Source organism: Salmo salar, chromosome 24 (genome assembly GCF_965601325.2).
Source record: "Salmo salar chromosome 24, fSalSal1, whole genome shotgun sequence".
Lineage (NCBI taxonomy): Eukaryota > Metazoa > Chordata > Actinopteri > Salmoniformes > Salmonidae > Salmo > Salmo salar.
The window spans coordinates 18,811,816-18,837,187 of record NC_138314.1 but is presented as its reverse complement, the minus strand read 5'-3'; the positions used below and the strand labels follow the sequence as shown (position 1 = coordinate 18,837,187).

Genomic DNA, 25,372 nt, shown 5'->3' with positions numbered 1-25,372 from the left:
TGACCACTCGGTTTTGAAGTTTGACCAGGTGCACTCACTCTAGTTAGAGGGTGCATTATCAGATATTGGAGCATTGAGAGATGATGCAGAACAACGGTTTCTACCATGAAACCATAAATCCAATAACCTCCACGATCGAAATAACTGTAAAGTACATCGCCATCGAAACGACTACCGCTACAATTGACCTGTTCGCTACGTTCCTGTGCCCAACTCACAAAAATAGTTCAAGGGTAACAAAGGGTTAAAAGACGATCAAAACGTAGACCAATGTTCTCTAGAAGTTCCACTTTGTAAAGCACTAAAGCCAGAAAATTTTGAGAAAAGGGTAAAGATAACTCACAAGGACTAAACGGGGAATTGCCGGACACCAGGTCCGCAGGAATTAACACTCTTAGCAAACAAGTAAAAAATCTAATTTCTCCTGCTCTCACTCAAGACCCTATCCAGGGCCTGCTTGATCAAGAAACAAGCCCACAGGCTTTGTCTGTAGACTCTGGTACAAAAGTTGCGAAGAAAAAGGTCAAAAGATTAGTTAAAGCCAACCCCACTCAAAATCCAAAAAGTCGATCTGCTTTCACCTTGAACAGAAATGGCACATCACTTCGTTGTGAACGACCACTCCACTTTGTCGAGAATGTGTCCACTAAACTCGAATCTAAATGGCCATACCTGGAAACAGTCCTGGAGCACTGCTTAACTTGTCATGCACTAATTGATTTGGGCCCGACAATATCGCTCATCTCTCAAACATTGGTCGATGACCTCAAAAGCGCTTTGAAGCCAACTAAACGTTGGTTAAAAGTGGAACTATGCGACCCTACACTTCGAGGTTTCACTCAGACTACCTCGCCTCTCACATTGAGAGTCATGCTGAAACTACACTTCCAGGACGTATCGCTCGTTCACCCTGTGTATGTTACCAGCCCCAAATTTGAACCCGTGCTACTCGGAGCAGACTTGATAGATTGGTTACTCCCACTGATGGATTGGAAAACCAACCATGTATGGTCCACAGGTCACAGTGCCTTCTCCACTGACCAGACTGTCTTACCCTAATGCTAGCTGCAACGCAGTCATCCATGAGGGGTATCTGTCGAAAGTACCCCTTGGGAAAAAGACGTTTCAAAACCTCTTGGTGCAGAATCAGATCCAAGGAGATATTACAATATTTTGACACATTCTATCAGCAAACTTGATTGACCATTATTTTCATGATTTCAAGCCAGCAGACTCTGTGAATGAACAACTTCCCTCCTCCTTGAAGTCGTGCAATACTGTAGTTGAGATGAATTTCTCTTGCCCTTCGCACCGTCTTAGCAAGAAAAACATTGATGCGCAGAGTGTACTCTGCTTCTGATGATACATCTTCTGCTTTGCGGGGGACTGTCACCCCTTACAATGCCACTAATGGCGTCAGTCCAGCAACTGACCCAATGACTCCCACTGGTGAAATACTTTGCGATATAACAGACAGATATCCTTGTCTCAAGTTTGCAGGTACTGAAGAGGTTGCCACACGCGGACGCTGTGGTGACTGACAGGCCTCGACAGCCACTGAGCGTTTTGAAGCACAAACACCAGGAGATTTGGTTGAAAGATTACAGCTATTCTCATAACAAGGCGGCCGCTGACAACTCGTACATAGGGTCCGACCTGTTAGTTTGTGCCTCGGATACCAACACCAACCGCTGGTGGAGGAGTCCCAAACCACAAAGGGGGGGAATAGTAGCCCAGACCCATGATGAGCCTCATCGAGGCTCATCATGGTAATAGCGACAAAGTTAGTAGTCACTCAGATTGCAACACATGTAAAGGAATCTCCAGAACACTCTTCTAATGGTCAACACACATGCCACTAATAAATAGAATCCTCCATTCAGGAGGAAAGTTATTAGAAGTCATGAACCATGATCACACCGCATACAACTGGTTCAGTGCTTAGAGAGTACTTCCGTCGTGAGGTTAGCTCCTCCATGGATAACATGGCTATGAAATAGACTTTATTTTTTTATTTCACCTTTATTTAACCAGGTAAGCTAGTTGAGAACAAGTTCACATTTACAACTGCGACCTGGCCAAGATAAAGCAAAGCAGTGTGACACAAACAACAACACAGAGTTACACATGGAATAAACAAGTGTACAGTCAATAACACAATAGAAAAAAAAGAAAGTCTATATACAGTGTGTGCGTGTGGCGTGAGGAGATAAGGCAATAAATAGGCCATAGTAGCGAAGTAATTACAATTTAGCAAATTAACACTGAAGTGATAGATGTGCAGATGATGATGTGCAAGTAGAAATTCTGGTGTGCAAAAGAGCAGAAAAGTAAATAAAAACAATATGGGGATGAGGTAGGTAGGTTGGATGGGTTATTTACAGATGGACTATGTACAGCTGCAGCGATCGGTTAGCTGCTCAGATAGCTGATGTTTAAAGTTAGTGAGAGAAATATAACTCTCCAGCTTCAGCGATTTTTGCAATTCGTTCCAGTCATTGGCAGCAGAGAACTGGAAAGAAAGGCGGCCAAAGTAGGTGTTGGCTTTGGGGGTGACCAGTGAGATGTACCTGCTGGAGTGTGTGCTATGGGTGGGTGTTGTTATTGTGACCAGTGAGCTGAGATAAGGCAGAGCTTTACCTAGCAAAGACTTATAGACGACCTGGAGCCAGTGGGCCTGGCGATGAATATGTAGCAAGGGCCAGCCAACGAGAGCATACAGGTCACAGTGGTGGGTGGTATATGGGGCTTTGGTGACAAAACGGATGGCACTGTGATAGACTGCATCCAGTTTGCTGAGTAGAGTATTGGAGGCTATTTTGTAAATGACATCGCCGAAGTCGAGGATCGGTAGGATAGTCAGTTTTATGAGGGTATGTTTGGCGGCGTGAGTGAATGAGGCTTTGTTGCGAAATAGGAAGCCGATTCTAGATTTAATTTTGGATTGGAGATGTTTAATATGAGTCTGGACACCTAGATATTTGTAGTTGTCCACATATTCTAAGTCAGAACCGTCCAGAGTAGTGATGCTAGTCAGGTGTCCGGGTGCCATCAGCGAAAGGTTTTACTAGCATTTAAGAGCAGTTGGAGGCCACGGAAGGAGTGTTGTATGGCATTGGAGCTCGTTTGGAGGTTTGTTAACACTGTGTCCAAAGAAGGGCCAGATGTATACAGAATGGTGTCATCTGCGTAGAGATGGATCAGGGAATCACCCGCAGCAAGAGCGACATCGTTGATATATACAGAGAAAAAAGTCGGCCCGAGAATTGAACCCTGTGGTACCCCCATAGAGACTGCCAGAGGTCCGGACAACAGGCCCTCCGATTTGACACACTGAATTCTGTCTGATGGTCCCGTGTGGCTCAGTTGGTAGAGCATGGTGTTTGCAACGCCAGGGTTGTGGGTTCGATTCCCACGGGGGACCAGTACGGAGAAAAAAATGTATGAAATGTATGCACTCACTACTGTAAGTTGCTCTGGATAAGAGCGTCTGCTAAATGACTAAAATGTAAGTAGTTGGTGAACCAGACGAGGCAGTCATTTGAGAATCCGAGGCTGTTGAGTCTGCCGATAAGAATACTGTGTTTGACAGAGTTGAAAGCCATGACCAGGTCGATGAAGACGGCTGTATAGTACTGTCTTTTATCGATGGCGGTTATGATATCGTTTAGTACCTTGAGAATGGCTGAGGTGCACCCGTGACCAGCTCTTAAACCAGATTGAACAGCGGTGTGGGATACGGTGGGATTCTAAATGGTCAGTGATCTGTTAATTAACTTGGCTTTTGAAGACTTTTGAAAGGCAGGGCAGGATGGATATAGGTCTATAACAGTTTGGGTCTAGAGTGTCATCCCCTTTGAAGAGGGGGATGACCGTGGCAGTTTTCCAATCTTTAGGGTTCTCGGACGATACGAAAGAGAGGTTGAACAGCGTGGTAATAGGGGATGCAACAATGGCGGCAGATCGTTTTAGAAATAGAGGATCCAGATTGTCTAGCCCAGCTGATTTGTACAGGTCCAGATTTTGCAGCTCTTTCAGAACATCTGCTATCTGGATTTGGGTGAAGGAGATGGGGAGGCTTGGGCAAGTAGCTGCGGGGGGTGCGGAGCTGTTGGCCGGGGTTTGTGTAGCCAGGAGGAAAGCATGGCCAGCCGTAGAGAAATGCTTATTGAAATTCTCGATTATCGGGGATTTATCGGTGGTGACAGCGTTACCTAGCCTCAGTTCAGTGGGCAGCTGGGAGGAGGTGCTCTTATTCTCCATGGACTTTACAGTGTCCCAAAATGTTTTGGAGTTAGAGCTACATGATTTCTGTTTGAAAAAGCTAGCCTTTGCTTTCCTGACTGACTGCATGTATTGGTTCCTGACTTCCCTGAAAAGTTGCATATCGCGGGGACTATTCGATGCTAGTGCCACAGGAACCAATACCACAGGATGTTTTTGTGCTGGTTGAGGGCAGTCAGGTCTGGAGTGAACCAAGGGCTATATCTGTTCTTAGTTCTACATTTTTTGAAAGGGGCATGCTTATTTAAGATGGTGAGGAAATTACTTTTAAAGAATAACCAGGCATTCTCGACTGACGGGATGAGGTCAATATCCTTCCAGGATATCCGGGCCAGGTCGAGTAGAAAGGCCTGCTCGCAGAAGTGTTTTAGGGAGCGTTTAACAGGGACCGGGGACCCATAGCAGATGCAGGCAATGTTATGGTAGGGTGCGGTGGAGGTAAACCCAGGTACTGAGTGACAATAAGAGAGGTTGCATCTCTGGACGCACTAGTTATGCTGGTTGAGGTCACCCCATGTGTGGGAGGTGAGATAAAGGAGGTATCTGAGGCATGTTGAGTGGGACTAGGGGCTCCGCAGTAAACTAAAACAATGATAACTATCCTTAACAACAGTATACAAGGCATATTGACATTTGAGAGAGACATAAAGCGAGGCATAAAGCAATCACAGGTGTTGATTGGGAGAGCTAGTTAAGACAACAACGGGTAAGACAACAACAGCTAATCAGCTAAGATAACAACAACAGGTAATCAGCTAAGACAACAACAGGTAAAATGGTGATGAATGGGCAGAGAGGGTCAGTTAACTACTCACAGGGCCTGAGTTTGAAGCTGGGGCCGACAGATAAACAAAAAAAAATACAAAATGGAGTATGTTTAATGAACAGTCCAGCAGGCATCAGCTATGTGGCCAAGTGATCATAGGGTCCAGTGAACAGCAATAGATGAAACAGGGAAGCCACTGTTTAGTCGTTACTACATTAGCAAGCGGGAGACACAGCGTTCAAAGTTAGCAGGCCGGGGCTAGTAGAAGCATCTGCTCCAACGTCCAGCAAAGGCCGGTTGAGGGCACAACGGATGGAGTTACGTCGGCAGACCAGTCGTGGTGGATCAGCTGGGCTCCGTGTCGACAAAGGGTCCAGGCCAGGTGGCGAAAGAGGTATTGTAGCTGTAGTAATTGCGTTTGCTAGCTGGGAGATGCGCCTGGCTCGCGGCTAACTGGTGCTAACTTCGGGACAGGGGCGTTAGCCACTATAGCCACTCGGTAGCAGTTAGCTAGCAGCAATGATCCGATGCAAAGGTTCAGAGCTTACAGCAAGAATCCGGTGGAGTAGTGGATTCTAGTCGTGTTGGGGTAGAGTCCGGGAGGCAAAAGCTGTGTAGCTGAGTGATCACTGAGCAGGCCGGGAGGTGGGCCTGGCTCAGAGCTAGCTTTGGGGCTGGGCCACTCGATGGAAGCTAGCTAGCTGTGAGGATCAGGAGTAATGGTCCAGGGCTTACGGCAGGAATCCTGCATTGTAGTGGAGAAAACAGTCCGATACTGGGAGGCTGGCAAGTATTATCCAGGCTGGTGTCTGTGCAGAAGGTAAAGGCCGCTAGCAGTCGCTGACAATGACTAAATAGCTAGTAGCTAATTAGCTGGTTAGCTTCCGATGACTAGCTTCTGATGGAGGTTCTAAAAATAGCGGATCTGTATCACAATTGGGTGAGGCGGGTTACCGGAAGGTATATTTAATTTAAAAATGGAAAAGAGTGAAAATAAATTGAAATATCTACAAAAAAGAAGAAAAATACAAAATGTACACAGGAGAAACAACAAACCACGTCTGCACTGCTACACCATCTGGTTTCTGTGGTTTCTTCTTCGTACCTATCGCCCCTACAGTTGTGGAAGACACAGTGACTTGTAGTAAAACCACTACAGACTCCCTCAACACCAATTCTGACTGACCTCCAGGCATTGACCTGAAAATGACTAATTCTGAACAAGTTGTAGTCTACCAGGATACTTGGTTTTCTACCCTTGACATGCACGCTTGTGTAAGCATAAACGCACATGTACAATGGAACATCCAATTAGGATTTATGCTAGGATCACTTAAGGGTCCGAGCAAAGTGCTAGCCTGTGTAAATTGCTACCGTACTCACCAGTTTATCCTCAGAAGTCCATAGGTTATTCCCTGCGTTATCCAATTAGATGATTAAGAGGTGATAACTATATTTTGTATGTATCTTTTCTTTAGGCGTTTTATTCATTTTCTTTCATTTTCTTTGACACTTAGGAAGTGATCGAGCCATAAACAACTTCCCCAGACAACCATCAGTTAGTGCCACAACACCGCTCGTTTGAGAGGAAATGTAATGATATATTTCATGATGTGTGTGCGTTGTTAACAGCTGCCTAAGTTACTGCCCAGATCTTCCAGTATGGATGACCAGATGACAGGTCCGGAACGTCAATCCCCAACCCGGACATCCCCTGGCCATTCCTGTGGTGCTTTGCAGCTTCCAGAAAACCTACCAAGGTAGACCACCAGAGGGTAACCGCAACAGCGATCACCAACTGGACATCTGCTGTCCAGCCTTGGAGTGGCCTGCTTCATTCGCAGAAACCCTACCCGGGTCAACCACCAGAGGGGGACCACAATGATGGTCCACAACCAGGACAATCCACGGTCATTTTTATGTTGGTTTGCAACTTGCAGGATAATCGAAAAGGGGGACTGTCATGACATTGCCCTGTTGGGTGAGGTTTATGACCCCCCATAAATACCTTTCCCCCTTTTCTCTCCACTCTACAGAATGGACTCTTGGAAAGCCCTGTGTTACCACAGAGAAAGTATGGTAACATCAAAAGGTTGGGGAATGGAACAATATTTCCCTTTCTCAACCAGTTGAAAGTGTCCGTTGGTACTTGAAGTATATGATGTCAGATCAGTTGTTGTCTGGGACATTATATCTGATGATAGGACGACATAAATTGTATCTTGGAAAGTCTACACATTCTAGTTATCCGATTCACATGGAATTGTTGTGCAATTTAAATGTTTAAATATGAAACTATTTGTTAGAAGATGAAATGTGATTTTAGCTTCTAAATGAGAGAATTGTTTTCATAAGCAAACTTATGCTCACTCAGTGGCCATGCCCAAGTGAACAGACATTGGTTCGGCTAGACCAGCCAGAATGCAAATGAATTTCGGAGATAATATTACTACACAGATCATACACGTAATGCTAGCTAGCGAGCCAGCCACCTAATGTCAGCTAGCGTAGCACCCCGTATTATCGGCATATTCAACAGCGTTTATAAATATATTACCTTCAACAGTGTTATCTTGTGATCAAGCCATCAATGTTTTGTGATTATTGGTGTCGTAAAAATGTTAGCTAAAGGGTTAGCAATTAGCATGTTCGACATTTCAGTGGAAATACTACTACTATCAGCTTTTTGATACGCGGTTTAGCAAAAAAATTACGTCCTCTATTATCAGCATATGGTCCCCAGTTATTGGCAACCTTAATATTTTGTTCAATAACAAGATATATCCATTATATTTTGTTCAAAAAAGAGACACCAACATCGCATCTGAAGTGTTTACTAAATAGTTGACAAGTTGGTTAGTCTTCTGGTTAAAAAAATACTTGCCTGAAATCAGTTAGCTATATTTCAGAGGTAAAAAGTTAGATATTAAATCATGTGTGGTTTGTCATTATTTTCCAGTCCATTCAAATGTTGAGCTCAAGGTGATTTAATCCTCTGACCGCTAGGAGGTATCTGATGTTTAGGGAAAATTAGCTAGCTAGCTAACAGTAAGCTTTAACTTGAAATGAAAACAACTTTATTACAAAATTAGAAACGTATAACATCTGAAACTGTATCTAGACTCTTACCCGTATACATGGATGAATGCTTCTCAGCAGACTGCAACCCCTTATATGTCTTGTGTCATTTCCGTTTTGTTTGTACAGCTTGCTTGACCCATTGTGTCAAGTCACTCTGGTTCAAACTGACCCTGTGCAATGCCATAAGAATCATCAGATATTTCTCCCTCTCTGTCACGGGTGCCATGGTTGCCCTTAGTTTTAAGATGTAATCCTAAAACAGGTGTTTTACTCAACAGTGTTCTGTGTTCTCTTTTCGACTCCCTCTACATTTGCAATCAAACGCCAGAATTGAATTAATCTCCTTATCATACTCTGCTTTTACCAGACATTCCACTGATTTCAAAACTCAGTCAACTTTTTCCGTGACAACACCGTTACACGGCAGACCAATCCGAAACTCATCTCAAGGCATGTCCAGCCCATTCATTATCTCAGCCAGTCATGACTAGCAGGAAGGTTCCTAACTTTTTCTGTGGCTAAACCAACTAGGCTTGTAAATTAACAACCGTATTCATATATACAGATGGCATACAAGTTTGTTATTAAGGCACATTAAAGTTCAAATGTTTAAGATGGCATTTCTGCCAAAAAATGCATTTTGATAAAAGATGTAAATAAACATTCAAATGCCTCTCCTGTGAAGTTGTGACTTGCGACATACGCTTAGTTTCCTGAAACGAGTCACATATGTGACGTAGTACGCAATTTTCAGGGACAACTTTTGGCCCATGAGAGCTACTTTCAGAACTACTGGCTAAAAAGTATACAAAAGTACTGGAGAATCTCTTTAACTACATTTTGCTGTAGCTTGGTGGTAATTAAACTAAATTCAAATCTTGGTAGTGTTTCCAGTAGTTAATTACTTATTTGCCATGTAGAGGTGTAGTTAACTACTGGAACTATACACTACTTTTTTGGCTAAATTAAAATATGGATGAAGTAGGCTATAATTTCCTTTCTTTTTCAGTATAAGACCTGCCTAATTTTCACTTGAAACATACAACTTTTTAAAAGTAATTTTAGTTAACCTCTTAAGGTTCCATACAGATCGGTGTTTCACCCTCGGGACCGTTGAGTTAACATACGCTAATGTGATTAACATGACGTTGTAAGTAACAAGAACATTTCCCAGGACAAAGACATATCTTATATGGGCAGAAAGCTTAAATTCTTGTTAATCTAACTGCACTGTCCAATTTATAGTAGCTAGTACAGTGGAAACATGCCATGCTATTATTTGAGGAGAGTGCACAGTTATGTACTTGAAAATGTATATATTGACCAATTAGGCACATTTGGGCAGACTTGATACAACATTTTGAACAGAAATGCAATGGTTCCTTGGATCAGTCTAAAACTTTGCACATACACTGCTGCAATCTAGTGGCCAAAATCTAAATTGCGCCTAGAGTCCAAAGTCAAATAATGGCCTTTCTCTTGCATTTCAAAGATGATGGAACAAAAAATACAAAAAAAATCATGTTTTTTCTTTTGTATTATATTTTACCAGATCTAATGTGTTATATTCTCCTACATTAATTTCACATTTCCACAAACTTCAAAGTGTTTCCTTTCAAATGGTATCAAGCATATGTATATCCTTGCTTCAAGTCCTGAGCTACAGGCAGTTAGATTTAGGTATGTCATTTTAAGCGAAAATTTAAAAAAGGGTCCGATCCTTAAGAGGTTTAAGTAAACTACATGTTTCATAGGGGTAGCATAATTTCTTCCAGTGTGAAATAATTGGTAGCTTGGTAAACTATATTTTCAGAGTTTTTTCCCCAACACTGGACATAACTTTATTATTACAGCACAGAACAGGGCCAGCATAGACTGTACTGCACTGCAATGATGTATGCCAATCTCCCTCCTTCCAACATCATCTAATTTCCCCCTCTTTCTCTCACACATATAAATTATATACACGCACACACACATACAGTATTTTGACACACACTGACACACACAAGCTCCTCATTTTCGTTTTCCATCAGTTTCTTTCCCCCTCTCTTCTCCCTGATATGCCCCCCTCCCTTCTCCACAGCACAGCCAGTCAGAAGACGAAAGACAGAGAGGGAAGGAGAGGAGAGATCGATGACCAGGGAGACCATGTTCTGTGCTTTTGTAGCTACAATGAGCTACAAAAGTATTGGGACAGTGACACATTGTTGTTTTGGTTCTGTACTCCAGCACTTTGGATTTGACATGATACAATGACTCTGAGGTTAAAGGCTCTGTACTCCAAAAGTTCAGATTTTAAATCATATATTTGAGGGTATTCTCATCTATATCGGGTGAACCGTTTAGAAATTACAGCACTTTTTGAACATAGTCCAAAAAGGGGGCCGAAAATATTGGGACAAATTCACTTAAAAGTGTATATAAGTCAAAAGATTAGTATTTGGTATCATATTCCTAGCACACAATGATTACATTGCATCCTAGGAATGTCATACCTCCCATCCATGTCTTAAGGCTTAAAAATCCTTCTTTAACCTGTCTCTCCCCTTCATCTACACTGATTTGAAGTGGATTTAACAAGTGACATCAATAAGGGATCATAGCTTTTACCTGGATTCAGCTGGTCAGTCTATGCCATGAAAAGAGCAGGTGTTCATAATGTTTTGTACACTCAGTGTATAAGTAATTTGTCCCAATACTTATGCTTCCCTAAAACGGGGGACTATGTACAGAAAGTACTGTGATTTCTAAACAGTTCACTCGATATGGATGAAAATACCCTCAAATATTTGATTTAAAATCTGAACTTTTGGAGTATAGAGCCAAAATAAGAAAAAATGCTTCACTGTCCCAATAATTACGGAGGACACCAGATTTCTGTCTGATGCCCCTCTCACGTAGCAGACGAAGGAAGAAAAAATTATTTTTAAAAAGGACACACACTGGGCACACACCAGTTGAATCAACATTGTTTCCATGTCATTTCAATGAAATTAGTCATTTCAAATTACATTGAACCAACGTGGAATAGACGTATAGATGTTGAATTGACATCTGTGCCCATTGGGTAGGGAGATGTTGCTCTGTTCCCCCCTTCTCCCCTCTCTCTTTCAAAAGCACACTCTCTCCCTCTACAGTATCTCTCCCTTTCGTCCTCTCTTGCTCTACCTCTCCACTCAAAAAGACTGATGGGTCACTGGTCCTGCCCAAAAACAATTGCTGCCTGTGGCTATACATTCTCCGTTAGTCTCGTCTTTCTCCTATTTTCTATGTCCTCCTTGTGTTAAACAGGTCCATTATGTTGTTGTCTTTACATGTCTATAGGCAAGTCTCTCACCCTGCGGGTGTGATTGGGGCACAGTAGCTTAGTATAGGCCAAAATGTATATTCTTTGTTCAATGTGTGCGAGTTAGGTTGTGTTTGCACAGACAGCCCAATTCTGATATTCTTTTCATTAATTGGTCTTTCGACCAATCAGATCGGCTCTGATGTGAAAAGATATGATGTGATTGGTCAAAAGACCAATTAGTGGAAAAAATATCAGAATTGGGCTGCCTATGTAGACGCAGCCATAGGTCTGTGTTAGCACAGTGTTAGTCTAGTGTTAGACATGGAATGGTCTGTTAGCCCGCTTTAAGGCCTGTAGCTTCTTATGAACAGTTAGCTAACAGTCCTGTGTTATCCCAGTGTTAGTCCTGTGTGTGAGGAGCTGAGGCCCAGGCTAAGGAGTTGGCCCCATGCTGGTGTGTGTGTGTGTGTGTGCGTGTGTGCGTGCAGGGATTTTTCTGCAGTGTAAAAGAATAATAAATACTTTCAGTGTGAACTTAAACAACTGAAACCAGAATATAAAGTATGTAGAAAAGATAATGGACCTATATATGTTTTATAATATAATCTTTGAGAACTAACAATCACCAAAATAAAAGCTAGACAGTCAGGGAAAATGTTTAATTACAAAAACAATGACATTGGCAGTATAGATTTTATTATGTTTGAGCAAAAAAAAAACAGCATTAGCAATGGCAAAATGAGTAGAATTTCAGGAAATTTGCTTTAAATCGGAATAAAAGTATCTCAGCTCCATGGCAGAATATGTAGAATCACAGGAAATTAGCTTTAAAACTGCAAACAATTATCTCAGCTCCATGTAGAAATTTGTAGAATTGCATGAAACTGCTGTAAAAATACAAACATTTCTCCGAAAATGTGTCTAAAATTCAGCCACGCAGAAGGCCCGACTTAAGCTCTCTTCCACACCACCTGCCACACCCACCACATAAGCCTTTTTGATCCAGAAAAAAACCTGTGTGTGTGTGTGTGTGTGTGTGTGTGTGTGTGTGTGTGTGTGTGTGTGTGTGTGTGTGTGTGTGTGTGTGTGTGTGTGTGTGTGTGTCTGTGTGTGTGTGTGTGTGTGTGTGTGTGTGTGTGTGTCTGTGTGTGTCTGTGTGTGTGTGTGCTTGTCAGAGTTTGCCTGCATTCGTGTGTTCATGCGACTGTGTGTATGACAAAGTATGAGTGTGTGTGACAGAATGACAGTTTGTCCATGTTGATGTTGATTCCTCCACCACCTTTTGAAGTCTCCCCAGTATTTCAGGAAGCAACAGGAAATAGGCAATAAAACCCCACTAGCGCCTTCCACACGCTGATGGCAGTGGCCCTAAAGAGCACTGACAGAGGGGCTTTGTCCTGCCAACGAGGGGGGCAGGATGGGAGGTCTAGAGGGCACGTCTGCCCCTAACCTAAATCAGCCACATCACAATACAGGAGAGCACAGTATATCACAGCATATAACCCTGGTCCTGACCCATACACATTCAGAGAGTCATGGCTCGTGGCTCGTTCCTCTGTGTCTCTCTTTGCCCCAGTCTAGGCCTAGTCTTTGGTTAAAGTTTGGCAATGGGTGATGGCTATGGGTGGGCCAGGCAGACTGGTGCTGTTTTAGAATTCTCCGTAATAGAGAACGTCATTGGCTCTTGACAGATACCAGCCTGGTTCCATCATTCCCACGTCTGGACTCTGATCTGAAGAGCTGTTGTCAGTCTGTTATTCCTGCTATGTTATCACTCATCTTTAGCTTCCCCCTACATACTGGACTCAGAGCCAGGGGATATTAGATGTGGCAGAGTTTTGTTAGATAATACTAAGATCATGAAAGGAGCTTATTTGTCTTCTATAGCTGAGGACCACAGGGTAATTTGTCATCTCTTCACAGACATTAGTATCTCCAGCCCCCTGCCCTGTAGTGGTTGGCACTGGAAACTCTCACCCACATAACACACCAGGACCCAGTCACGTGATGTTTTTACCCAGGTCACGGTCCAGTGACACTGAGTGGTGTGTAACCCCCCATCAGGAGGAACAACCGCTCCCCTACTACCCCCCTCATCCCCCCTCATCCCCTGCTCCTACAAGCATTTATCTCTCTGCATGGTTTTGGCAGCAATATGCTTTTCCCAGCGTTTAGCTAGGAGAGATAGAAAGGAGGTGAGAGGGGGAGAAAAGGAGGCCTTTTCAGGCAGGGAATGACAGACGCTTTATTAAAAGAGGCAGGGCCCTTTGAGAGACTCGCCCCCCTGGTCCCTCCCCCCGCCCCGTGCGTCTGGCCCATTGTCACAGGGCAATGGCAGCGTAAATGCCCCCCCACCCGCTGGGCGCTAAGTCACTCTACAGACTGGAACAGACCTGCTCACACAGCACAGGCTTTCTCCACCCGAAACACCACGCCTTTTGGGAAATGCCTGGCCCGAGAATTGTTTTTATTGTCTGGCTGTCACAAAAAATACAGGAGGGACAGAGAGATGTGGGGAGACATGTATGGAAGGGGGGACAGCAGAAAAGAAGGGATCAACCTGGGGATGAAAGAGAGAGAATGAAGGGGGAGCTGGTGGAGAGTAGAGGGAGACAGTAAAGGGAAAGTGGCATGAAGAAAGAGAGACAGGGAGAGGTAGTGGGAGAGGCGACACAGTGTGAGACTGAGGGGAACATATTTGTTGATGAGTGTGTGTGTGTGTGTGTGTGTGTGTGTGTGTGTCTTTAGATACAGGCAGCATTCCTCCAGAGATAAACCCCCTGGCCCCCCTCACCCCCAGCCTCCCCTCCTGTCCCCTCCCCCTGGACGGGCCCTGTGCACTCAAGTGTGTGTGTCACACTCTCTGGGGGCAAGGGAACGATAGTAGAGTGTGTGAGTGTGTGTGTAAGAGAGACAGAGAGAAAGAGAGAAAAGCGGAGAGGGACTGGAGGGCCAACAGGCATGCCGGCCAAGATCATCACCTGTGGAGTGAGTAGAAACTGGATTGTGTTCCAATATCTGTCCCCTTCTTTCTTTCAGCACTCTAATCTCTTCACTCTCTCTTTCACTCTATCCTCTCTCTGTCATGCTACTGACTCTCTGCCAGTCTGTCTGTGGGTTTATCTGTCTGCTCTGGGTTTTTTTTTACTACAGTTTAACCATGTTGTGATCCCTAACTAACCCAAATGCTCCCCATCTGTCCATCTGTATCATCTTACTGCAAACTTTGATTAGACTATCCTTCTATTTTAATCCATTTACTTTCCTAGGTCATCATTCAGATTAGATTCACAGCTTGTTCAGTGCCATTCACCACGCTGCTCTCTGTTTCTCTCTCTCCACATGAACTATTTGGAGGCCTATCCCTCGCTTCCCTCTCTCTATTTGGTCTTCCCTTCGCTAATGAATCTGTCCATGTCTCTGTCTGTCACACAGAGAAAGGGAGTGAGAAAAGGAGTGAAGGATAGAGGAAATGGAGATGATGAGTAAAGAGAGGGTTGTTTGAGAGACACCGTGAAAACACACTTCTCTGTTCCATATTGAAGTCTCCTGATGACGTCTGTCTCATATTAAACAGATTCATCTTTCAGTTCAGTTTTCAATCGAATAGAATAGAACAACAGTGGCAGAACGTTGAGTGAATTATTTAACTTTAACTCTCTCAAAACAGAACTTCTGTCTGTTCATGTTCTGTCCATAACATTCATAGTATTTGGTGTCCCATAGCAACTACAGATCTCTGCAGGAAAGAGAGTCTATCTGGTTGTTTGGGAGTATATTAGGGAGTAACGGTGCATGTGTGTCTGCGATTAGGAGTGTGTGCATGAGAAGTGTGTGTGAGGGGTGTGTGTGTGTGTGTGTGAGGGGTGCGTGTCCTGTTCTGTAACACTCCTTGTGTTGTGACTTCTTTTAGTCTATCTGTAATGTGATGTCCTGTTGTGGGCTGTCTGTTGTGTGGGGGTGGTAAGTACATTGATGATCAGTACACTGATCTCATTAGCTACATTATTTGACCTTGGCTTCAGTGAAGCTCCTACATAATGCTAATTTAGGGAGCATGTAGATTCAAAGACACACAACAGAGAGCTAAGGTGTTCTGTCTGTATACTGTATAGCCAGTGAGATTGCTGTGTAGAAAGAGATTTCAGCTACAGCGATTATCATCTGGTTAAGGATGCTGTGAAGTGCCAGATGATGCGACCTTAAGAAATTTGAACGCTCCAAAGTATGTGCATTGTTGATAGTTGTGAGAGTGGGCTAAACATGTTGTACTGTTACTGTATCTGATCAAGTAGCCCTTCTCACTCACTCTGGTCCTCTGTCTGTCTCTCTTTTTCACGCGCGCAGCGCTCGCACGCACACACACACACACACACACACACACACACACACACACACACACACACACACACACACACACACACACACACATCGTTCAAAAGAGCTCAATGCTGCAGCCGTATTGAAACGTCAGTATAGAGATGCATTCAGCGATAGTCGGATCAAAGCTGTAGATCCACTGACTGTGCTTCTGTTTGATTTCACAGATGACAGCTCAGACTCCCACTGAATTCTCTACACACCTCACTCACTAACTCTCTTGGTTCTGATCTCACTCTATAGTGTAACCCCACAGTGACTACATTGCTAGCTGTTAACCCAATTACAGAACAAGTCTATTGCAACCATGGGACTTATTAGCGCTCTCTAGTTGATGCCATATAATTGCATCCTTGTTACCAATAGTAATGATAGTGTAACTACACAGTAGTACACATGAGGAATGCTTATTGTCTCTCTTCCTTCCAGTCTCTCTCACTCTGTATACAATCCCCTCTCTATTTCTATGGTTCCCCCAGAAAGATATAGGAAGTGTGAGAATGTAAACCGTTATTATCCGCATTTGATCAGAGGGTATAGCTGGAAGCAGACGGACAGACATATAGACTGTGTTGAGTGAGCGGTTGTAATTGCTCGGCCAGGTTGGTTCCTGTGTGTCCAGAGCATAGAGTCCCTGGGGGTCTCTGTCTGACTGGCTCCTCACCACAACACCACCACCCTGACCGGAAACAGCACGTTCACTCTGCAGCTAGCTCAAATAGGCAGAAATGGAGGGAGGGAGGGAGGGAGGCAGGGAAAGAAAATCAATATCCAGAACAAATACAAGTCAGCAAAAGAGGGAAATGGAATCGCTGTTTAAGATGTCTCTGCAGGAATATCCAGCGCATGTATGTTGTGGCCCTAGATAGGATGCTATAGCTGTACTACAACAGTTATTATTATGTGCTGGATTTGAGCTTGTCATATACGACATGTAAAACCCCTTATTGGCACCTTTCTGCTGGTGCACAAATAGCTGGGGTGGCATCTCAGATATGTATGATCTGCATCTGGTGTTGTGCCGGCAAATTTGTGATGTGCCGTGTGTGTGGGTGTGTGTGTGTTCTACACACGCTTCCTCGCGTTAATTCCCTGACGGGGGAGCTGTGTAGTTCAGGCTATCCGTAGTGCAGACTCATAGCTGGTTTCTTCATTAGTTAGTGGTTAGATGCCCGTATCAGCCTCACACACAGATCCATGAAACCATAGGAGAGGGAGTGGGCTTCCTCGAGATCAATGGCCGAGCCCCAGTCACTATCCCTGGCGGAACAATAGCCTGAGACCAGGCAGCTCTATACTGCCTCCGTGCACTGCTCCTCCTTCCTATCCTAACTGCAGCCTCACACTGTCCTGTCATCCAGGGCTTCAAGTAGAACCGTCACTTTTATAGCATGTCATCAAACACACACAGAGTGACGTTTGTGCCGTGGTTTCACACCTACTACTAGATACTGAGCGACAGTAATCCCTTACTGTTGAGACTACGCCTGGGACTCATAATGCACATGCACGCACGCACACACACACACACACACACACACACACACACACACACACACACACACACACACACACACACACACACACACACACACACACTGCAGTACACCAGCTCGGCGGTGATGTCATACTGTCTGCCGCAGCACCAGACCACTGAGCGAGAGAGTCAGGGAGGGAGAGAAGGAGAGAAAGCAATGACAAGAGGGGGAAAATATAGGGGGAATGGAGGACAGGATTGTATGAGACGGGGCAAACAAAGGAAGAGGAAGGAAAGCTGGGTAGAATTAGTGAAGAATGTGAGGATTAGAGAGAGAGACAAGAGGTACAGTGTTTGCGTCAGTGTACAGAGCCTAAGGACAATGGGATACCCATAGCATTACAGTGTACTGTGATGCTAATGATGACATGCTGCAGGTTATTGTCTCTCCTTCCATACAGTAAAATTTCAGTAATAGAACAGTAGAGGGTGATTGATGATGTAGCTCCACTAACCCCAGCCAGTCCCACATCACTGTCCTCTCTAGGGCTTATAGGAGCTAGGCCAATGATGTAAACAAACCCTGGATTGCTGATACTATGTATTGGCGATTGAGAGGATTTCAAATCAAATCTAATTGTTTTTGTCACATGCGCCGAATACAACAGGTGTAGACCTTACAGTGACATGCTTACTACAAGCCCTTAACCAACAATGCAGTTTTAAGAAAAATAAGTGTTAGGAAAGTATTTACTAAAATAAGCTGAAGTAAAAAAAAATACAAAAAAGCAACAATAAAATAACAGTAGTGAGGCTATATACAGGGGGTACCGGTACAGAGTCAATGTGTGGGGGCACCGGTTAGTCGAGGTAATTGAGGTAATATGTACATTTAGGTAGAGGTAAAGTGACAATACATAGATAATAAACAGAGAGTAGCAGTAGCGTTAAGAAGCCTTTTGGACCTAGACTTGGCGCTCCGGTACTGCTTGCCATGCGGTAGCAGAGAGAACAGTCTATGACTTGGGTGGCTGGAGCCTTTGGCAATTTTTAGGGCCTTCCTCTGACACCGCCTGGTATAGAGGTCCTGGATGGCAGGAAGCTTGGCCCCAGTGATGTACTGGGCCGTCCACACTACCCTCAGTATTGCCAAGCAGTTGCCATACAAGGTGGTGATGCAACCAGTCAGGATGCTCTCGATGGTGCAGCTGTAGAATCTTTTGAGGATCTGAAGACCCATGCCAAATCTTTTCAGTCTCCTGAGGGGGAATAGGCATTGTCGTGCTCTCTGTCTCACGACTGTCTTGGTGTGCTTGGACCATGATAGTTGGTGATGTGGACACCAAGGAACTTGAAACTCTCAACCTGCTCCACTACAGCCCCGTCGTTGAGAATGGGGGGGTGCTCGGTCCTCCTTTTCCTGTAGTCCACAATCATCTTCTTTGTCTTGATCACGTTGAGGGAGAGGTTGTTGTCCGGGCACCACACTGCCAGGTCTCTGACCTCCTCCCTATAGGCTGTCTCATCATTGTTGGTGATCAGGCCTACCACTGTTGTGTCGTCGGAAAACTTAATGAGGGTGTTGGAGTCGTCGGCCATGCACCCCTGAGGGGCACCCGTGTTGAGGATCAGCGTGGCAGATGTGTTGTTACCTACCCTTACCACCTGGGGACGGCCCGTCAGGAAGTCCAGGATCCAGTTGCAGAGGGAGGTTTTTAGTCCCAGGCTACTTAGCTTATTGATGAGCTTTGAGGGCACTATGGTGTTTTGAAGCCACCGATCAGCCATATTGACACTTCCCAGTAGGAGCAATCCTCTATGGGAATGAATGGAATTTTACAGTATTTCAAATAAATGTATTTTCTTGGTGTAGTGGGGATAGTAACATTAGTAATCTCGCAAAATGATACTTTAAGGAAAATGCTTCTTTTTTTTTTATGGTCTATTTTTTGGTTTAGTTCACATAGTATAATCTTTAAGTATGCATTAAGGTGTTTGTAATAAAATGAATGTAGCTTCCAAACACAGGATGTTGGACAGGCTTGTGCTAATGGCTGGAGTGGAATAGGTGGAGATGGAGGAGCGGCGGCTTTAACCCCAATGCGCTATCAGTCATCTAGTGTATATATAAATCATTGAGCTAGACCCACCTCCATCTCCATCAGAATGGGTTAGTTAAGATAAGCATGAGGATTTACAAGACAATAGAGGATTGTGTGCGTGTGCGTTTGTTCATTCGTGTCTGTGTGTGTGGATTTGTGTCAGACAGGATAATGAGCGAGTAAAGTTTGTTTACACTGAGAGTGGTGTTACTCTGTGGAAGTCTGGCAGGCAGGGTTTGGGTGTGGCCTACAGAGTGCCCCTTCCACTCTTATCTGACTGCACCAGACATGTACCTCTCCCTAACACCCACCACTACAGTCCATACTATCTTACTCATGTACAGTAGAGAGGCCAGATACACAGCAACATAAACACACTGTACTGAACAGTAAAAATGTGAACAACTTGTGTAATTGACATTCAACCAAGTTATTGACCTTGACATGGAGGGCTACTGTTAGTGTAGGGATAGATCATGTCAGACTTCTGTACTTTCCCTGTGCTGAAATCACCCTCTGACATCTGAACTTTGCCTGACCTGGGCCAAGTTGGCCGATGTCCACCTTGTAGGAGTGCATTCCAGAAGGTCAAGTTTGTGTGTGTGTGTGTGTGTGTGTGTGTGTGTGTGTGTGTGTGTGTGTGTGTGTGTGTGTGTGTGTGTGTGTGTGTGTGTGTGGTGTGTGTGTGTGTGTGTGTGTGTGTGTGTGTGTTGTGTCTTCAGCTATTTTTGCTCAGTGGTGAAAAGATGTTCTCTGAGTCACCATGGCAGTGAACACACAAACACTCACCATCAAACAAATTACTCTCTGACCAGCTATATGTATGTGGACAGCATATATTTGAGGCTAAGTAGGTTTCTACACGTCTGTGCACATGCACGCACGCACACACTCACAAACACACACACATATGAGTATCTATTTCTGGGAGGAGGGTACCCCGCTACGGTAATCTTAACCCTGGTAACAGGTGGGTTTGTGGGTTTGTGGGTACGACAGGGAGAGTGATTGGGTTGTATTAGGGGGGTCAGTTTGTTGTACTGAAGAAGGCTGGAGGGAGGGGATTTGGGGGCTATCGCCTTTCTCACAGTGGGAGAGACAGAGTAGGCCATTAGAGGAAAGGCCAGAGAGGAAAGAGGCCATGGCTGACCAGGACAACTCTGTCACTGTGAGTAACTGACTGGGGAACTGAAAGAGAGGCACACAACACTGGCTGCTTATACAATCATATAGCCTTGCTGTTTATCTTCCATAGATAACTAGCTTGCTAAAAGACAGTCCGGAGGCTCCATACAGAGGGTGTGACGCAATTGCGGAGCCTCCGGAGGCTTGCTGATGCCAAATCAACCTCCGTACCACATCTTCCTTTGACAAATTCCTTCACAATAGCTCTGTTCTGTTCTGCGAAGCGCAAGAAGTAGGAATGCACTGACTGCTGCAGAGGCCCGCATCGCAGAAAAATGCTGTGTGGCCAATACAGACTGGATTGACCATAAATCAGCTTTAAGTGCTAACAAGTGCTAAGTGCCGTTTGGTGTTCACTCCAAGATGACTGTCTCAGCCTCAACTTTCCACATGGGACAGCAGTTGATCAAAACTGTCTTTAGTGTGGTTATAAAAGGACAGTGCATGCGTAAGTCTTTATACGTTTTGAATATGTATATGTGCATGTCTGTGTGAGTGTGCATTGTTCAAGGTCTTGTACATGAGAAAGTAAAGGTCTCGCATAGAGTTTCCAGAGTCACAGTGTGAGGGTGTTGACAGACAGATGGAGATGGTTAAGGAATGAGGAGAAAAGTGATGGAACGCAAGGATGATCAAGTGGAGGGAATACTTTTAGGAACAGGTAGGTCACTTAGTTCTCTTAGACTAACTACATTTCCCAGAAAGCACTGTGGATTTTACTTTAACTGGGAAGGAGCGGTGTTAAACAAGATTACATGAACTCTTAAGTAGAAAGTTGGAAACATTGTGACTTTTTCCTTGACTAATCTCTAATCTAGTGGCTGAGAGAGAAGTGGTTGTCTGTGCTCAGGCTGTGGAGTTAGCTACCACACTCAAAGGCCTACCGGTCTGTCGCAGGGAAATGCTCTGAAAGATTCGCTGCTGAATATAGCTCTCTCACTTTCTCAGTGATCCCCTCTCTTTCCCTCCCTCTCTTTTTTAGGCAGTCTTTTCTTTGCACAGAGCTGCACCACTTGCACTAGTGCTCCGTTGAGGGGTGAGGGTTTGCATCATTAGTTGCCATGCCCACGGCTTGGGCATGTGGGTCCTCATTCTCTCTGTTACCACTGTCTCAAAGGAGGGTCAGTTCCAGTCACTACTGAATGGGGGCCAATGTCACTGTGGCAGTGTGTGTTGTGTAACTTGTGTTGAACACATTTTTGAGTCACTGTGTGTGGTCGCACTTGCTTGGGTGGGTATGTATTTTCATTTCTAAGCCTAACCAATATGTGCAGTGTGTATGTTTTTGTGTGTGTTTGTAATTCTGTAGGTGGCTGGGACTTCGGATCACAAAAAGTGGTATGACGGTTGCTCACGATCTTATTCACGTTGATTAATCCCTGGCCATGCTTTGGTCAGAAACCAGAGAGAAAAATAGGGATGAGCGAAGGAGAATGAGAGCTGGACAGACGGAGTGATACCACATGTAACGACCTAGACATTGAGCAAATGAGGCCTGAGGAGTGTGGGAATAATTGATAGCGATATATACTGTAGATAGACTAATGGTGGGGGAAGGAGGGTTTGCCGCAGTAGACCCTCTCTCCCTCATCCAACTCTTCCCCCCCTTCTCTCTCCCCATCTCCCACTCTCCCTCTCTCTCTCCCCATCTCCCTCTCTCGTTCTCTCTCCTCGTCTCCCTCGCTCGTTCTCTCTCCTCATCTCCCTCGCTCGTTCTCTCTCATCATCTCCATCTCTATCTCTCTTCCCCTCTCCCCATGTCCCTCTCCTCATGTCCCTCTCTCTATCTCTACCCCCTTTTCTCTTATCTCTCTCTCCATCTCTCTCCCTCTCCCTCTCTCCCTCTCTCTCTACCGCTCTCTCTCTACCGCTCCCTCTCTCTCTCTTCCCCTTTCCCCATGTCTCTCTCTCTCTCCCCATGTCCCTCTCTCTGTCTCTCCCTCTCTCTCATGCCGCATGAGTGATCCTGTTTCAGCACCCCTGTCTGAGAGAGGCATGAAGCCCCCAGACACAAACAAAACAGAGACTTAACAGGACCACGGCATGTGCTAGACCTTGAGCAAGAGCATTCACTAAACACACACCCTACTACCCCAGAACACCAGCCAGACTGCCAGCCAGAGCACTGGGCAGAGCAGACACACACCAGAACACCAGCCAGACTGCCAGCCAGAGCACTGGGCAGAGCAGACACACACCAGAACACCAGCCAGACTGCCAGCCAGAGCACTGGGCAGAGCAGACACACACCAGAACACCAGCCAGACTGCCAGCCAGAGCACTGGGCAGAGCAGACACACACCAGAACACCAGCCAGACTGCCAGCCAGAGCACTGGGCAGAGCAGACACACACCAGAACACCAGCCAGACTGCCAGCCAGAGCACTGGGCAGAGCAGACACACACCAGAACACCAGCCAGACTGCCAGCCAGAGCACTGGGCAGAGCAGACACACACCAGAACACCAGCCAGACTGCCAGCCAGAGCACTGGGCAGAGCAGACACACACCAGAACACCAGCCAGACTGCCAGCCAGAGCACTGGGCAGAGCAGACACACACCAGAACACCAGCCAGACTGCCAGCCAGAGCACTGGGCAGAGCAGACACACACCAGAACACCAGCGTGTCCCCCGGTCTTATCACCTACTGTATGTGCAGAGGTAAAGCAAGTCTCAGATGTGAGAGGCTCAGAATGAGGCTACGGTTTGCATCCTAAATGGCACCCCATTCCCTACTTTTGACCAGAAACCTATGTAGGGAATACTGTAGGGTGCCATTTGGGACACAGCTAGTTCAGGGGGACGGGGATGGAGCCTGGGACAGAGGCTCTGTCTGTCTTTATGTGGATGCAAATCACCTGCACCCCCTCCTTTAGGGTCCCCAGCCTGCCAGGCCTGCTTCTGATTGGCCAATGGGAGGGGGCTGGCCCAACTGTCCTATCTTGTTCAATAACAGCGTGGAGGGAGATGAAGGAAACACCAATGGAAAGCATTTATAGTCTTGTACTGTCTGTGTGTCTTTTGACTTTGTGTGGTTTTGATTTGAAGGAAGGTTTCTGACAATAATATACATATCTCTCCATCTCCCTCTGTCTTCCCTTACACCTACCTCTCCTTCTCCAAACTCTCTGTGCCTCTCTTCACCCCCCTCTATATCTCCCCTTTCTCTCCCTCAGGCTGATGCTGTCACTAGTTTTCTGCGGGCGGCTCGTTCTGGTAACATGGACAAGGCCATCGACCATATAAAGAACGGCATAGACATCAACACAGCCAATCAGGTGAGAGAGCTGCAAGGCCCGGTAGCCAATCAAAATGCTTGTGGAGAGTACATTAATACATGTCTCCAAACTCTGAGATTCATTTTGGATTCACCAGGATCAATCAAAGCCTTCCTGTTTGTAAAAGTCTCAATCAGCTAATGGAACTGATTTATTACACTCTTTCATTTCATTTGTTCATTTACGTTGGCTGTGGAACTAGTATTTCACAATGTTGCGTCATCATACTGCAGCGCTAGGATAATGCATGAATAAAAGTATGAAAACAAGTTAGCTACTGTATAGGCACGTTAGGTCAAATAAAGATGAGTCATCTTTCAGACCATGTCAAAACAACAGCGCGAGCACACACACACACACACACACATACACAGGAAGAGTCTTATCAGCAAAGTTCAGATGCAGTGTTATGAAGGGAGAGCAGGAATGGATAGAGGGAAAGATAAAACATGGAAGAGCAGGAAATGGCAAGAGAGAGGGGGAAGAATATTTTAGAGTCACTGGCTAACATTCATGTTTTTTTATCTTCCAATGCAGTGCAACTCTAAATCTAGTCAGTCTACTGTATCTTAGTCTATGCCGCTCTGACATTGCTCGTCCATATATTAAGATATTCTTAATTTCATTCCTTTACTTAGATTTGTGTTTATTGGGTATATGATGTGGAATTAAATATTACTTGTTGGATATTACTGCACTGTCGGAGCTAGAAACACAAGCATTTTGCTACACCCACAATAACATCTGCTAAACATGTGTATGTGACCAATAAAATTTGATTTGATTTTTGATTTGACTTGTAGGTTATGCCACAAACACATGTTACAGAAGCAATCTAAGAAACTCTTATGTTGATAAAATGCTGAGTGTTACTGTGAGATGGATGTAATGCACTGGTGTACTGCACGCCACCAGTTTGAAGCTAAGACATTGACAACAAATATGGACATTGTAAAATAAATAAAAGCGTGTAAAAAAAAAAAATAGAAAGGATATTTCATGCTGAAACCCTGATATTAAACACCATTCAGTAAGTTGATGGTTTATATTTACTGTAGGACAATGCTTTGTCATTCCATTTTCTGTTTTAAAAGAATCTTATGTAATTATTTCATATATTTTAGATGTGATAAGGCCAGAGAGAGGGCCAGAGATAATTACAGATCCCTCTGATAATCTGAAGTAAACCCAAAAGGGCCCCTAAATGTCTTGTGATAGATTACAGAAAATCCTTGAAAGATACCAAAATTCTGATAGTTTACTGGTACATTTTGAAAGTTTACAGTAATTTACCCTCCCTTTGCAACCCTAGACATGAACCTTCTTATGATGGGATAAAGGTCCGCCATTTTGGTCAACCATGGTTTGCCAGTGCTGTGATTGGATGTTGTGTAAAATAATACATTTTAAGAATTTATCTGCAATGTATGTTTGTTAGCTAGCTAGCCAGTCAGTTTTAGAGAAACTATACCATAGATGTTTCAAATGAAAAGCGGTACACCACTGATGTAATGATCCTCTCTGT

General features: G+C 44.6%; 1 protein-coding gene across 13 annotated transcripts in view; it reads left to right on the top strand.

Annotated features, from left to right (window-relative positions):
• Positions 1–25,372, top strand: part of LOC106585259 (ankyrin-1) — a 181,212-nt gene that overhangs the window by 99,583 nt on the left and 56,257 nt on the right. For 10 of the 13 annotated variants that reach the window (XM_082968547.1, XM_014171281.3, XM_014171276.3 and 7 more), the window contains exon 2: positions 23,746–23,847. In XM_082968547.1, the coding sequence (XP_082824673.1) occupies positions 23,746–23,847 (102 nt within the window). Of the gene's footprint in view, positions 1–14,251; positions 14,412–15,274; positions 15,387–20,414; positions 20,551–23,745; positions 23,848–25,372 lie in introns of those variants that run through there. The other 3 variants (XM_014171277.3, XM_014171279.3, XM_014171278.3) reach the window with 3 other exon arrangements.